This window comes from Lampetra fluviatilis, chromosome 11 (genome assembly GCF_964198595.1).
Source record: "Lampetra fluviatilis chromosome 11, kcLamFluv1.1, whole genome shotgun sequence".
NCBI lineage: Eukaryota > Metazoa > Chordata > Hyperoartia > Petromyzontiformes > Petromyzontidae > Lampetra > Lampetra fluviatilis.
In genome coordinates, this window is record NC_136285.1 from 6454884 (window position 1) to 6469629 (window position 14746).

General features: G+C 45.4%; 1 protein-coding gene across 2 annotated transcripts in view; it reads right to left on the bottom strand.

Annotated features, from left to right (window-relative positions):
- LOC144934746 (filamin-C-like) overlaps positions 1 to 14746 on the bottom strand; it is a 181065-nt gene that overhangs the window by 64047 nt on the left and 102272 nt on the right. For both annotated transcript variants that reach the window (XM_078860852.1, XM_078860853.1), the window contains 2 exons: positions 1214 to 1462; positions 625 to 722 (listed from right to left, as the gene is read on the bottom strand). In XM_078860852.1, coding sequence (XP_078716978.1) covers positions 625 to 722; positions 1214 to 1462 — 347 coding nt within the window. The remainder of the gene's footprint in view (positions 1 to 624; positions 723 to 1213; positions 1463 to 14746) is intronic.

The window sequence follows — 14746 nt, forward strand, 5'->3', positions numbered from 1 at the left end:
TGTAGCCGAATAGGCTGTGCCGCAGCTTTGTGCACAGTCATTCAATCCATGACAGACATGGCCTCTTAGATACGCTTATTGTGCAACTCAGTGACGAGGCAAGCAGCCAGTCCATTATTAAATCATTACTGGTATTTCAACTAGATTAGTCTTTCTTGGATATAGCTTAGTATAGCCACTCCAATCCAATCTTAAAAAAAACATTATTATGATAAATTTTATATCACGTCGTTCATGCAAATTACATCTCACAATCGCTGAGGAACCACAAACGAGCCAGATGGTGAGCCAGCACCAACAAATACTCTGCAGTTCTCTCTAAGGATATCTTCAGCCAATTAGTATGTGTACATGTGGGAGGAAACTGGACCACCCGAAGTCAACCCATGGATGCGAGGGGGCAACACTCGATCCCAGACACAAAGGACAGATGCTATTGGGCCACACGCTGCACCTCAATGGCCACAGGAAGGGAGTCTCCCAGAGTGTTGTCATTTGTCCGACCCACCAACCCTCGCTCCACAGTGCTGGATTACAGGCGTGCATGGCCACCACCGCCCAGGTGGTTCACATTTGTGGTTGACGGTCCGGTCAAGGTGAGTCCGTGCCACCTCTCGCCTGTACCTGAGCCACTCCCAGCCAGTCCTCTGCTTGCTGCATGGCCTCCCGGGCATTGTCGACGGGCTGATGCACGTCCCAGATCTCCCAGTCAGGACACAGACCTGCACGGCACGCGCAGAGTCATGCCCATCTTTGTAGCAGGCTTTGAAGTGAATTCAATGCGCATGCCCTGTCTTTACATGCCTCTAACCGAGTCACCCCGAGTGCGTCCGATCTCGTCGGATCTACGAGACTGAGCAGAGGTGAGCCTGGACAGTGTTTGGATGGGCAACCACCGTGTAAAATCGGTTGCTATAGCCTGGGTGGGCAGCAGAGGGAGCGTGCATCAGAACCCACGGCTGTCCTGTCCTGTCTTTGTTCCCACATCGATGTTCCTTGCCGTCACTCGCCCGCACTGACCACAGCGTGGCGAAGTATTATCGTGAAACAAGCCGTCACGAAGCACGCAGACCCTGGGAGGAGGTCCTCCTCGTCCCGAGAGTGGACTGTCAAAATGGCCGCTGCACGTACACGAACCAAAACCCTCCCCGCGCCTTCGTCCGAAAAACAATGAGACGGGGGGGGGGGGTGGGGGGTAAGGGGGGCATCTCACCCGGTGCGCAGCTGTCCACCAGCGCCCCGAGTGCCCGGCCGTCCTTCCAGTCCTGGCTGAAGTTGCTGATGGGCAGGTCGGGCAGCTTGTGCTGTATCCAGCCGAGCAGCCTCTGTTTGGGCGTCTGCTTCTTGGCCTCGTCCTCCTCCTCGTCCTCCCACACGGGCATGGAGATGGAGTAGTGCAGGATGAGCGTCCACACCAGCCCGAGGATCAGTTTGAGGTTTCCGTCGACGATTGCCTTGCTGTCTGCGAGGGTTTGTGCGGCAAGTTGCGTCACCAGCAATAGGTTCATGAGGGCCATTAACCTATTAAGCATCACCGGTCTTAACATATCAGTGTCCTGGATGTAACCAGATGTAAACAGATGTGAACCCACTGAGACACGATGAATGCAACATTCATGATTTCTTAGGCTACATGGACAAATCCCATCCAGATGATATTACACAGGTGAAGCGATTGGGGCATTATCTTGCTTATGAGCCTCCACTAGACCAATCCTGCCCAACTTGCGCCACATGCCTCGTAGCAGTGAGCGAGGACAACCAGAGTGCACTGCGGTGGAAGCAAGCCATGTCCGTCAGTTAAAACCTTCACGTCAGGGAAAATTACCACTCAGGGAAAATTGCCTCGTTTGCAAGGCACCCCTTGGCTTGACAATCCAGCAGCAAAGCCAACATCAAGAAAGAGTCGGCTTCAATTTTGGCCATTCAGCATTGAGAATATCTAGGGAAAGAAAAATAACTTTCAGACTTGCCATCTCTACCATGCATAATGCAATCAGAACCAAATGTTTACATTGGTACAGGGAACGAATGCAAATAAAGCGTACAATGGGTGCAAGCGCTCAGCTTAACTCACGTTACATCGCGGCAACGGCCACCAATAATATTAGAGATTTAGTCCCACGCTTTATGGCACTGATGTAACGCGCCAACCTTCGCAATTTTCTGTGAGGAATCCCATCAGGCACCACATTTGATTTAAACAAACACATGGGTATATGTATTTATTTGCTAATTTTTACATGTGACAATTATTAATCGTGTTTTTCATTATGATATCCAGGCACGCATCATGCTTCACTTCGTTTCAATGCATTCGTGTGTTTTTGCTGGACGATGCTTGCAAAGCGATTCGGGGATCTATGAAATGAAAACCTCCTGTCGAAGCGACTACAACTCGCTGTGTGGCAGCGCGAAAGTTGGCCGGGCAATGTGGCCTCACACTCAACCAGAACTAAGCTGCCTGTGTGGCTTCAGCCGTTGGAAGAACTTCCCACGATAGAAAAGTCGTGTTTTACATACCACAAATGGGACTTTGTTCCCACAAAATGTGAGTGCCTGACAGAAGCAATGGGGTACCAGTCTTGTACACCGCGGCTTGCGAAACAGCGTCCATTGACCTTCCAAGAAGTGATAATTAATCTAATATAAAGGAACATTATAATAGTGCTGTTGTGTACGGAATGTTGTGTACTGTGGGACTCAGAATAGTGGGCAGTTAACTTGGGGAGTTTCTGTCAGAGCTACGGTATTTCTTGTGTGCTTAACGTGATGATGTACATTCACTGGTTGGCTGAGTGAGAACATAAGAACAATTATTACATTCATAAGTATTTTTTTTTTGTAGGCCTAAATATCCTCTGGAGGGATTCTCTAGAACTCTCGCTACAGGGAGCTCTAGATTTGAAATCCAGAGGTCGCTCCCTTGAGCGGAGGCCCTTCTACGAGCAGTGGCATGAGCAAGAAATTACAGGACAGCACCTTAACCTATGATAAAATATTTCCATCGTTAAAGCATGTTCCCGATAAGATCCATATTATGAAAGATGCAATGAACGGCATGTGGGTTTACACCAGGCAGACAATAAATTAATGAGCCATTATTAGTAACACGTGCAGACCACGGCCGTGATATCGGCAGCAATGATCTACGGAACATCTGCAGGTCCACAAGATCTAAGGACTTTTATTGTGTGCTTAATTTCATTGGCATTTCATTGCGAATTCCAGGGATTTTTTTGTATGGCTATTTTAATTAAAGGGTTGATATAAGCCAAGCACCCGCTGGTTTCATATTTCAAAACGATAAATCCATCAAATGATAATTTATGAACAGATTAGGGTTTGTTTGCAGGTCACTGCATGCGCTCACTAAAGCTTGATGCCCTTTCTCAAAATTAAGTCACAATGTCTCCCTGCTTAAACGAACAATTGGGCAGTGCTCTGCTCCAATGGTGGTTCCGAGCCGGTGCTGGAAATTACACATTCGGATGGCAGGCCTCAGTTTCTTCATAGGATGACCACTATCAACCTTCCCAGAAAGTGGTACTAATTTTACAAACCGCGAAGAAATATTTTTTTGAGCAGAGACTACCAAAATGTAATCTCGCGGGCCTTCAAATTGTGAGTCAAGACTCAATCAACAAAAATTAAAAGTACAATTTGTCTTTAAAAAAAGTATAAAACGCGTACCGTTTGCTCTAAAACACTTCACTGCATTAGAGGGCGTTTCAAGCATATTCCACGACATTAACGCATACATTATTAAAATCACTGTCATCCGCGCGAGTGCAAGTTTATTAAGCGTGGCGTGTGTCTGTACATGCGCGTGCAAGTAGCATCGTTAAAGGCAGTGAGAGCACATCGGAAGGAATAGTCCGTCCAATGCGGCGGTGCTTATGCAGTCACCAAGCCCACCTATGTTCCAGTTGCTTTTCGGTTCTTCCCCCTCCCCACCACATCCGCTGCCTCCTACCCAGTGCCGTATTAAGCTAGTGTGGGGCCTGTAGCATATGTTATAAAGGGGCCCTAAATTTTAAAATGTACATAAATACAAATGTTTTACTTGCACAGTAAAGTAATTGTATTGTTATATTTTCTACACAGCCAGATAATACTACAAATCGCTAACCTTAAACACCCAGTCGTTCATAAAAGTTGAAGGCAGTATAGTACTATAGTGATAGAGCAAGTGCAGAATCACTGAACCGGAATTGATAGCTTGAAAGCATTTTGCGCGGGGCGCTTGAAAGTGCGGGGCCCGCAGCTACATATGCAGCAGCTACTTTTGCTACTAGGAGAATTCGGCACTGCTCCTTTCCCCCCAGAACGTTTTCAACTCTCATCCCACGGCCTCATTACGATTTACGGCACGCTCGGTCTAAGTCCGTTTCGCCACCAGTCTGGTGTCGAGTCGCGCGCCGTGTGCCGTTCTGCTGTGAGCCCGTCTCATTACGGTGACAGAGTGTGGGCTCAGTGAGCCTCGGGCATTTCCACTGCGCATATTAAATCCCAACTACGAGCGTGCGGTTAATGCCTTAGCAGAGGGGAACAAATCCTGTGGAATGCACAGCCCCTTGGCTTCAGCACTCGCCAGTTCAAACCATCGCAAGAGAGGTTGGTGGATAGTGATGAATTGTGAAACTGCCTCCCTTGGTGGCGGGCACAAGGTGGCCAGCAGATTGAAGTACAGGATGGCTTGAAATACAGGAAATGGACTTTTGTGGGTGTGAACCCCTTTTGTACGCCAAGGCTTTTTCACACGTCTCTAGTTTCATCCAACACACAAAAACATTCCTTGTACATTGTAGACATTGGTCAAACATCGAATGCAGGACCTTTCCCAGTAAAGTCTGGAGACTTCCCCAGATTAATACATGACGTTATTATGATTACTAACACATTATTGTTGAGTAAACCCTGGTCAGTTTGAGACTGAGTGACGCTGCCTATTGTGAAAACCACTGAATAAATGGTTCAATGAAGCGGCAGTCAAGTTTGCTTAACGTGTCGATGAAACTGCGAGTCGCAGTTTGTGAGATCAGGCCACGATGTGGCTGTCACTGGAAACAATGTCCACTGAAGCGTTCATAAAGCCAATTTAGTATTATAATCAAAGCTGGCTTGCCTTGTAACTGAACTGCACACATCTCGATAGGGTGCGGCTGTCTCATAGAAACACGGAAACAGCACGCACACAAATCGGCGAAGATCGGTGACGATGCACGTGTGTAGTTTACATCGGGACATGTCGAATGAATGTGGAGCAAGTGGCGCAGTTATTGGTGCACGGTGCTTTCTCTCCAGTTCGCCGAGTTTGATTCCCAGCCATGGCTAAGGTCAGTGGCGAGTGATGTCTGGATCAATCTCGCTGCCCCCTCCACCCCTCACTTTATCCAGACTGACCAGCGAAGTGAAGAACGGCCAAACATCCCCCATCAATGACATTGTGTAGCAACGCCTTCTTACAGCAGTGGGCTGACAAAAGGTTGTCAAGTATTATTGTTATTATAACGTTCATGTGTTTATGTATGTTTAGTGACATCGCGGGCACCACGACAATGTGGGTACAGTAATGGCCCCAGAGAGGCTCGGTGAGCGCTGGATGGCACCACGCTCTGCGTGCAGTGCCGACCCCTACAGGGTAGGGTGTGAGAGTGCCAGCCACGGGAATGGGGTTACTAAGGGCCGTGGAACTCTGGCTGACCCCAGAGGACACGTGACGGGTTCAGTCTACACAGGGGCCCCAAGTGGGGGCTGGGGGTGGTCACGTGTGGTATTGTGTGTATGCACGATTCGTCAAGCGACTACATCCAATACATTTTGGCCAGCATGGAAGAGTAGGCAAAGTTGCCTTCTGGAGGGGCTCTCTCTGGACGTTGGAGGAGACCCGAATGGCAGCCGTGGCGTGATCACCGTACACTTCTACCTTTCATTGTACACATAGGGGCCGTCCATAAATGACGTCACGCGATTTTGGACGATTTTTCACCCCCCTCCCCTCGTCACACGGCGTCACAAAAAGTCAGACCCCCCCTCAAATATGACGTCACAAAGCTCTGCCCCCCCCAAAAAAAACTTATTTCCATTTTGAAAATAAAACATGCTTCAAATCGCTTTAAACTATCGTCATTGTGGTGCGTATTTAATGTGGCGCTGCACTCTGATGTTGTAGGAGAAAACATTTATAATAAAGTCTATTTAAGTAGAACGTGTTGTCTATATTTATTTAAAGTTGCACATTTTGATGTGACGTCACATTTCTCAACCCCCCTCCCCCCTTATCGTCACACATCGTCACAATGTCTGACCCCCCCCCCCCCCCCTAGGTGCGTGACGTCACTTATGGACGGCCCCATAGGCGTGTTGCATTATGTTGAACTTCTTTTACACCATACGTAGCCAACCGTGCTAATCGGAGGTCCATGCACATATATTGTCACTTTTACACAAAAGTCGATATTGATGTGTGCATTTTCTCAGCACGCATCTACATACTGGTCTGAGCGCATAAATAACGTGCACCAGGGCCCTGGGAAGCAGAGGCCTTCTCCGCTAGTGAGTACCACCTCTTGAGAGTGAAAACGGAGTTTGAATTTCAGCTGCAGCAGAGCCACACTGAGAGAAGCGAAAGGCTGCCCCCTTTCACGTTGATGTACGGTGATTTTTTTTCTGCAATGTTTTACTGTCTTTTCTTGGATTTCTGTTTGCACTTAGTCACATATTCACTTTAAGATGTTTTTTTGTTCATGTTTTTGTTTTTTGTTTGTTGCGGTTGCACCCGATTCAAGAGCCGAATGGCTCACAGGGCTATACCTAATAAATGAACTTGAACTTGAACGTCAGCCCTGCCACCCACCCACCACACTTCGAGGGGAAAGCATCTCGATTTGTGCCACGTGGAGTTGACTCACTGCAAGGATGGGACATTTATCCTCCTCGTTCTGTCCTCACACGGCCTGGACTCTTTTTTTAAATCCTTAATATTAAGTTCACTTGCTTGCTTGCTTGCGTGCTTACGACCGTGCAAATCTTTCGGTCGTTTTTTAACCCACTTCCCGTGATCCAATCGAGCTGACATTTTGCACACAGACTCGTTGTGCGTGACAATTTATTTTCGTGAAAATTTTTCCCCAAAATGTTACACTTTTTAGGAAAAAAAAAATTTCATATTTCATTTAAAATACCAATGTGATAAAAATGAAACTCTTACTCAAGAAAAACAGAAATGAATAATAAAATAAAACCGATGCCACGCATATAAAGGATTTATAGTAAAAAACTTTGTTTTTACGGGTTAATTTTTTTAACAGACTCATGTCCTCAATCTGTCTCTCCACTCTCGCGCAACTGGAACGCGGTTCAAGAAACTTGTCAACTATCGCTCTCGTTGCTGTGTTGCTTCCAGCTTTGCAAGTAGAGGTCTACAATCTTTACTTAAGAAACGTGATTTTTTGTTTGGCAAATATTTGAAGCTTCTACTCTTGCGTGTGTTTTAATTTTTGTGCTGTACAGCTGTCAGGTTTGTTTTAGAGTTGCACTGCACGTTGTTCGGCATGATGTCCGACGTTTCGATCCACGTGCTGGTAGCTTCTTCAGGAACTGAATTCAGTGCCTGAAGCTCCCAGCGACGCAAACCGAAAACACACCACAGAGCTGTACAGCTAATCTATAAACAAACTACGATGTTTGCTTTACCATTATATATCCCAGAGGGCATCGTATGGACGGAGTGCCATGACACGTGACACATATCTGAACCCTCGTCAAACATTCACCGCTTAGCTGACACCGCTCACCCTTCACCAGTCATCAACTCACCTGATACTCACCCTAAAAAAACACACACACGGTTTATATGACATGCAGTGGTGGGAAGCCAATTGAAACTCAATGGCTCTCCCTGCCACTGTACATGGATTTGTTTTAATGGGGCGATGTGGACATTGTAAATGGTGTTGCGGTAAAGGACGGCCAGGTGGATAATCCGGATTATGAGGTCAAACTTACTTTTGTTTTCATTTCTCCCTCGTTCACGTAAACGTTCGTTAAAATTGGTGGAGCGGCTTACGGAGAATTCTCCAGATGGACAAAAGACAAAGATCCCCCGTATAGCCTTAACAGACTGTAGGGGCAAGTGCTGTTAGCGAGCACCTATGAAGGCCGGAACGGTACACGAGGGGGTGGGTGGCCAGCACCACGCCCGACCGCCTTTGTCTCCCCAGTGGCAATGTTTACACACCACACAAGGTACTCATTTGAGGCTGACTCGACCTAGGGGAGGCCCAGGAACGGTTCAGATAATCGTCACTGGTGTTGACCGTGAGCAGGAATCGACCCGGGTCGCCAGGTTCATAGCGCAGCGCAGCGCTAACCACTACACTACAGCTCCCCACTCCAGACTTACAGACATATATATGCACACACACACATAGGTTATCTGCTTAATATAGAAATATAAAAGCAATATTTTCAAAACATGTCGGTAAATTAAATGAAAACTGTATAACACATGGGGAGTAAGCTCAGGAAATGAGCTCTACATAGCTCATGGATGTGCATGGCACTGTTCGCAATGTTTTATGATGCGGCACCTATTCAAGATGACAGCTATCGCAGTCGTTCATCAACATACTTATTTTTATGACTTTACGATCGAGCACTTTTCTTCAGAGACGCTTGGCATGAAGTTACGGTACGTTGAGTTGTTGTTTTTTTCTTCATAATATTAGCGGAATATTCTTTTGGGTTAAAAATCTCTCTCTCTCTCTCTCACTGGAATGGGTGGGTAAACGTTTCCGCTGCACGTTGCGTGCAAATTAGCACGCGGCGTTTTAGGCACTGCTGCTTCGGTTGAGGGGGTTAAAAAAAACAAGAGTTGGCATAATCCCTCTCATGAAACACTCGGATTTCCATGGCTACAGATCGAATGCCAGGAAGACTAATGTAAAACACAAGACAATTCCGTCGCAGTGGGACGGACACATCGCAGATGTTGCTCGGCACAGCCGAAAGCCACGTGTGTCTTCGCACAAGACTGGGCGGGATAATCTCATTGAAAGAACAGCAACAAAAGAGGAAAACATTTCGCCATGTTTCAAAAAATAAATCCGCTCGGGCGCTCAGCAGACGCTCAACAGGTCTCGAGTTAAAGGTTTCGTGACTGCAGGGATTCATCTTCTTGGTTCTTTCGGTAAAATCACGTAGAAGGGAAGTAATAAAATAATATAAATAAAATATAATAAAATAATTCTCACGACGTTTCGGCCACAACGCAAGCAGCCGTCCTCAGGTGAAGAACAGGGCTGTCGAGGCGACAGCGTCTGAATGAAACAGCACCATGCTTGGAGAATATATTTAAGCTGGGTAGGAAGGGGGGGAAAGGGCGCCTTGACAAAAGAATTTACATATCACAGACCTGGTTTTCACCTGAAGACGGCTGCTTGCGTTGTGGCCGAAACGTCGTGAGAATTATTTTATTATGTTTTATTTTTATTATTTTATTACTTCCCTTCTACGTGACTTTACCGAAAGAACCAATAAGCTCAACAGGTCGTCGATAATCGCGCTCGTGGCTTCAGGAACCTTGCACAGTTGAGCGAGTCTGATGGATCGTCCTCGCCATTCATCGCCCAAAACAAAACACATGCCTACCCTCCCCAAGGCGTGGAGCTAAAGTGGAGAAAACCAAATTGTTCTCATATTCTTAGGTTTTTTCGGTAAAGTCACGTAGGTAAAAAATTAAAATTAATAAAAGTAAAATAAAAAATAACATAAAAAATCACGACGTTTCGGAGGCAACACAAGCTTCCGTCTTCAGGTGGAACCGTCACAGCACGTTTGCTGTAGCTATTAATTTTAATTTTTTACCAACGTGCCTTTACCGAAAAAACCTAAGAATATGAATCCTTGCAGTCACGAAAGCTTCAAATCTAGAATTAAATTGTTCTCAGCCAAAAAATTCTCTCTCTCTCTCCTGTCTTTTATCTCAATAGGAACGAGCAAGGTTGTTGTTTTTTTGCCGGTGTGGATTAAAGTTAGCTGACGGGTCATTCGGGTCAATATCTTTTGTTGCACGTGGGCAGAATGTCAAGTGCGGCAAAGAGGGCCCTTGAAGTGGCTGCGTCGAGTCAATTCGTCACCGTCGCCGACACACTGGCGCTCAATTACTTCTCTCGGGCTTTCCACTGAAGAAGCACTAATCGCAGTGTCATAACTGAAAATGAATGACTCCAACACAGCAGAATGGATGGTCCAAAAATACAAAACAGAATTGTTAAGGTGGGCCAGAGTTCAGAGAGGCAGTGAACAAAACTGACAGTTGATCTGCAGGGTGCGATGCAGGCAATGAAGGTGTAGCAGGCACAATGCGTGGCCACCAGGCATGATGAGTGCATGCGAGGTGGAACGATGTGTCGATTCGTCAATGAATCGCGATTGGGAGACGCACGATACGTACGTTGAATCACGTCTGTAAAATCGTGTACGTCGCAATGGGTTCACGTGACAACATCTATATTATATTCTTGGTTCTTTCGGTAAAGTCACGTAGAAGGGAAATAATAAAATAATGCTAAATGATCAAATAATACAAATATAAAAAAATGTTATTGTTTTATATTTAAAACATTTTTTTATTTCCCTTCTACGTGACTTTACCGAAAGAACCAAGAATATGAATCCCTGCAGTCACGAAAGCTTTAAATCAAAATTTAACATCTATATTCATCACGTTATGTAAAAAAATATTTGTATAAAGTATATTTGAAGAAAAACCCTACAATGTCAATTAATGGGATTGCCAAGGTGCACCTACAGTACTAAACTACACAAACAATAACCAAACACGTTGGAAAAAATATGACAGGGATTTCAACACAACATGGAACCAATATGGCCATCAAATAGCGTGTAGATTTGACAGAGTATTTATAAGAAGAGCTGTCGCGAACAAGCACGCGCGAGCAAATCTCAGCGCTTTCATTCATGTTGCAGCAACATTTGATCTGTGTGTGGCAATGTCACTTACACCAAGTGGCAGCCTATTGATATGTATTGTCCTTTGATGAAGGGAGACACATTTAAAATACAGTTTTGAATAAAAAAAATTGCAAGCGTTTTTCATGATGCATCACGCGTTTGGACTTAAATTCCAGCCAGCGTACAATACTAGCCTTCTGTTACAGTGACGAGATGTTAACTACCTCGCTTGTTATTCAGGAGGTCGCGGGTTCGATCCCCACCGTGACGCCTGCTGTATATTTGGAGTGTGCATGTTCTCCCCGTGGTCGTGTGGATTTCCTAGATGCAACGTGCGTTTCGAATATGTGGCTGCTATAATACATCTCCACGTGATACGCCACTTGTGATAGCCTGGTCACTTCTGAAAAAAGAGGCACATAGGCTCAGTGGGCCTTACCTGGTAAAATAACAAAATTAAGTTTAAATCATTTACACTCTGAGACCTCCTTTACCAGTGGCAAAATATAGTGATAGGTTTTTACCCTTTCAACTGGTACAAACACTGACACCTTTGTACAAGGCATCATGTTTGCAATAACCATAACACAAGCAGTCAAAATGCAAACAAAAAGAAACAACTCTGATAATGATAATGACTCTGATAATGATAAGGACAGTGCATATCATTATCATTATCAGAGTTGTTTCTTTGTGTTTGCATTTTGACTGCTTGTGTTGTGGTTATTGCAAACATGATGCCTTGTATAAAGGTGTCCGTTTTTGTACCAGTTGAAAGGGTAAAAACCTATCACTAAGTTTAAATCGTTAAAATGTACATCCTCCCTTTAGTGGGCAGCTTGCATTGGCGACTCCTCGCGCGAATTACTGGGCTGACGCGCGCCCCCCACGCCAACTAACAGCGGCTCTGTGGTGAGCACTAGACCGCCAGACTGCCCCGTCTGTCATGAGTTATGATCGCTAAGGCGTGACAAATTTACACGTGCGCTGCATCAAGCGCTTCAAGAATGCGGGGCACACGCTGCGCGCGCACAAACTAGCGCCACACTCGAGTAAAGCCGATGGTGGCGGAGAGTGCTGTTTCGTTGGAGCGTTTCCATTCCCTCGGTGGTTCATCCGCTGCTCGTGCCAAACCAGGTGAAAAACGTGCCTTTGAATATTTCTGTTTCATGCGCTTAGTAATGGATTCAACGAACCTATAAATAAAACTGCATCGACTTCTCTCCTCTAATGAATGGCACAAATTCCCAGAGCCTGGACCCTTAGGCATCCTCTCTAATGGAGCATTTTATTCCATCGCATGGGTGCTCGCACACACACGGACACACGTATGCCTGTGACAGACGCCTACTAATAAACTAGGAATGATGCCCCAAAATTATGTTTTACTGAACTTTCAATTCGTCCGTCGTTGTTGACTAAAGCCGAGCAATTTGGATATAAATGATCAAATTATGTGTGCAACGGTGAATGTTGGAACACTGACAGATTGCGCCGCAAGGGAATGTGACACAAAGCCCTTAAACATAAAAGGAACATTTTACATGGCTGAGTAGAAGGCAATACATCTCACAGCCAATTACAGCATCACACAACGCACACTGACAGCCTTTAGTTTGTTTATTTTACAGAAAGCCACGATTCATTGTGGGGACTCGGCCATTTTCATGGAATCACAACTCCTCGTGGGCCATATATTCTGAGTCCACGATGAATCTAGACTTTGTTTTATTCCCTTCTATTTAATTGAAGTCAGTGCATCATACTGCCACTACATTGTATTCAGTCTCAAAGGGAGAAATGTTGCCTTGCTCTCAGTGGACTAGATTGTTTCTTTGAGAGATTCGCCGCGGTACAAGCAAGTGTCGGCCGGAGTTGCACGGTCAGGAGTAATTGAGTCGACTACTCGGGAACATTCATGCACACGCTGCCTGCGTTTGTGGCTGGAAGCATATTTCCCGGTTACGCAGCGGGGAAGCAAAAGCAGGGAAACGCAGAACACATGGCTTCGTCAGACGAGACAGTGGTTTATGTACACAGCAGGGAGCAGCCCACTGACATGGGGAGCTCATTGTTCAAATCCAATCTGCAGGCTGGAGTGACTTGTTTGCAAAGTGAGTAATCTCAAGACATGACCACAAAGCAGACAACTGTGAGGCTGAAGGCTGTGCACAAATGAGGCCTGAAATTCCAATCCAACGGTGGCTGGGTGATTCAGGGTTCCCATAAATTATGTGTAAGGGCATGGTACCAGCACTGCTGAGATCCCGGCTTTAACTTTGGATAGCCTCCTGTTATTAAATCAACCTTAACCATATAACCACGTGCAAATTATGCATGGCCTCACCCCTGCGAACGTTGCTGAACGAAATGTTCTCATGCAATTTGATTCCAAAATCATGATCATCATCCGCAGCCATTGTAAAATCCACAAACCATCGCCATCTCTCTCGCCCTCCTGCGTTGTAACAATCCAAGGCCGTAATTATAATATATATTGGGGGGGGGGGGGATATCCCCCCCCCCCCAAAATATGCTAAAAATGTCCCCCCCAATATATCGCTATAAAATATATTTCTGTTTATATGATTGTGGTTATGGTTGTACTTTATTAATCCCTAATCTCTGCCATTACATAAAATGAAACAAGAAAAGATAAAAAAGATAAAACAGAGCAATGTAATACAATACACTATTAGACATTATTGTAAAAAATAAATGAAAGTCCATCCGATGTGTTAGTGATTTTTTTTTATTTTAGTCAGGAAATTAGTTTTCAAATTTAGATTTTTTTTTCTGGGGGGGGGGACCCCCAGACACCCTGGAAGATTTGGTCCCCCCCAATATTGACTCCATGTCTACGGCCTTGTAACAATCCACCCGACACCCGCGTACAAGCCGATTTCATTGCTCCACTCCACAGTAGGACAAGCTCTCTCTCTGCTTCGTTCCTTCCTTGCTGCCACACCATCATGAGTCTTGACCACTGGCCATTATCCCTGCCAGTGACGTGTCCTGCACAAGCCTACTTACTCAACAGTCAATATGAGTGTCTCTTAATGCAATTACAAGCTTGCATCTGTGCATTATTTTCTGTTAACTTTTAAGATTTTCTTTGACATTTTCTTCACAAATGCCCATGGTTCTGATCCGCATGTCACCGCAGGCAACATGTATGTTGAACTTATTTCGCACCGTATGTAGCCAACCGTACTAATCGGAGTTGCGGGGGAAGCACAACAAACTAAAACACACAAAACAACATTTATAAAGAAATATGCACCGTTTGAAGCGCTGTGTACTTTAGGCATCTTTCCAGCAGCAACTCCAACCCACTTTATCCACCTCTTTACCTCGTCTCAACTGACCTTATTGAAGCTTTTGTAGAGTTCGTGCGGGGACACGGTCAGGATTGAGTGTGGGGGTCACGCAAAGGTCAAGGGAGCACGCTCAAAGAAACCATTAAAGAAGGGAGCTGGCATAGAAAGTTGCGAAAGGGGGGCTAGGGGATTGGAGAAAGCTCCAAAAAGATACAGCTTCTTCTTCTTGGTTCTCTCGGTAAAGTCACGTAGAAGGGAAATAATAAAATAATACAAATAAAACATCATAAAATCATTCTCACGACGTTTCGGCCACAATGCAAGCAGCTGTCCTCAGGTGAAGAACAGGTCTGTCGAGAAGACAGAGTCTGAATGACTTCCAAAAAAAGATACAGCTTGGTGGAAAATGGGAGATGGTGAGAGAGGGGTTAGAAGGAGGTGGCGGA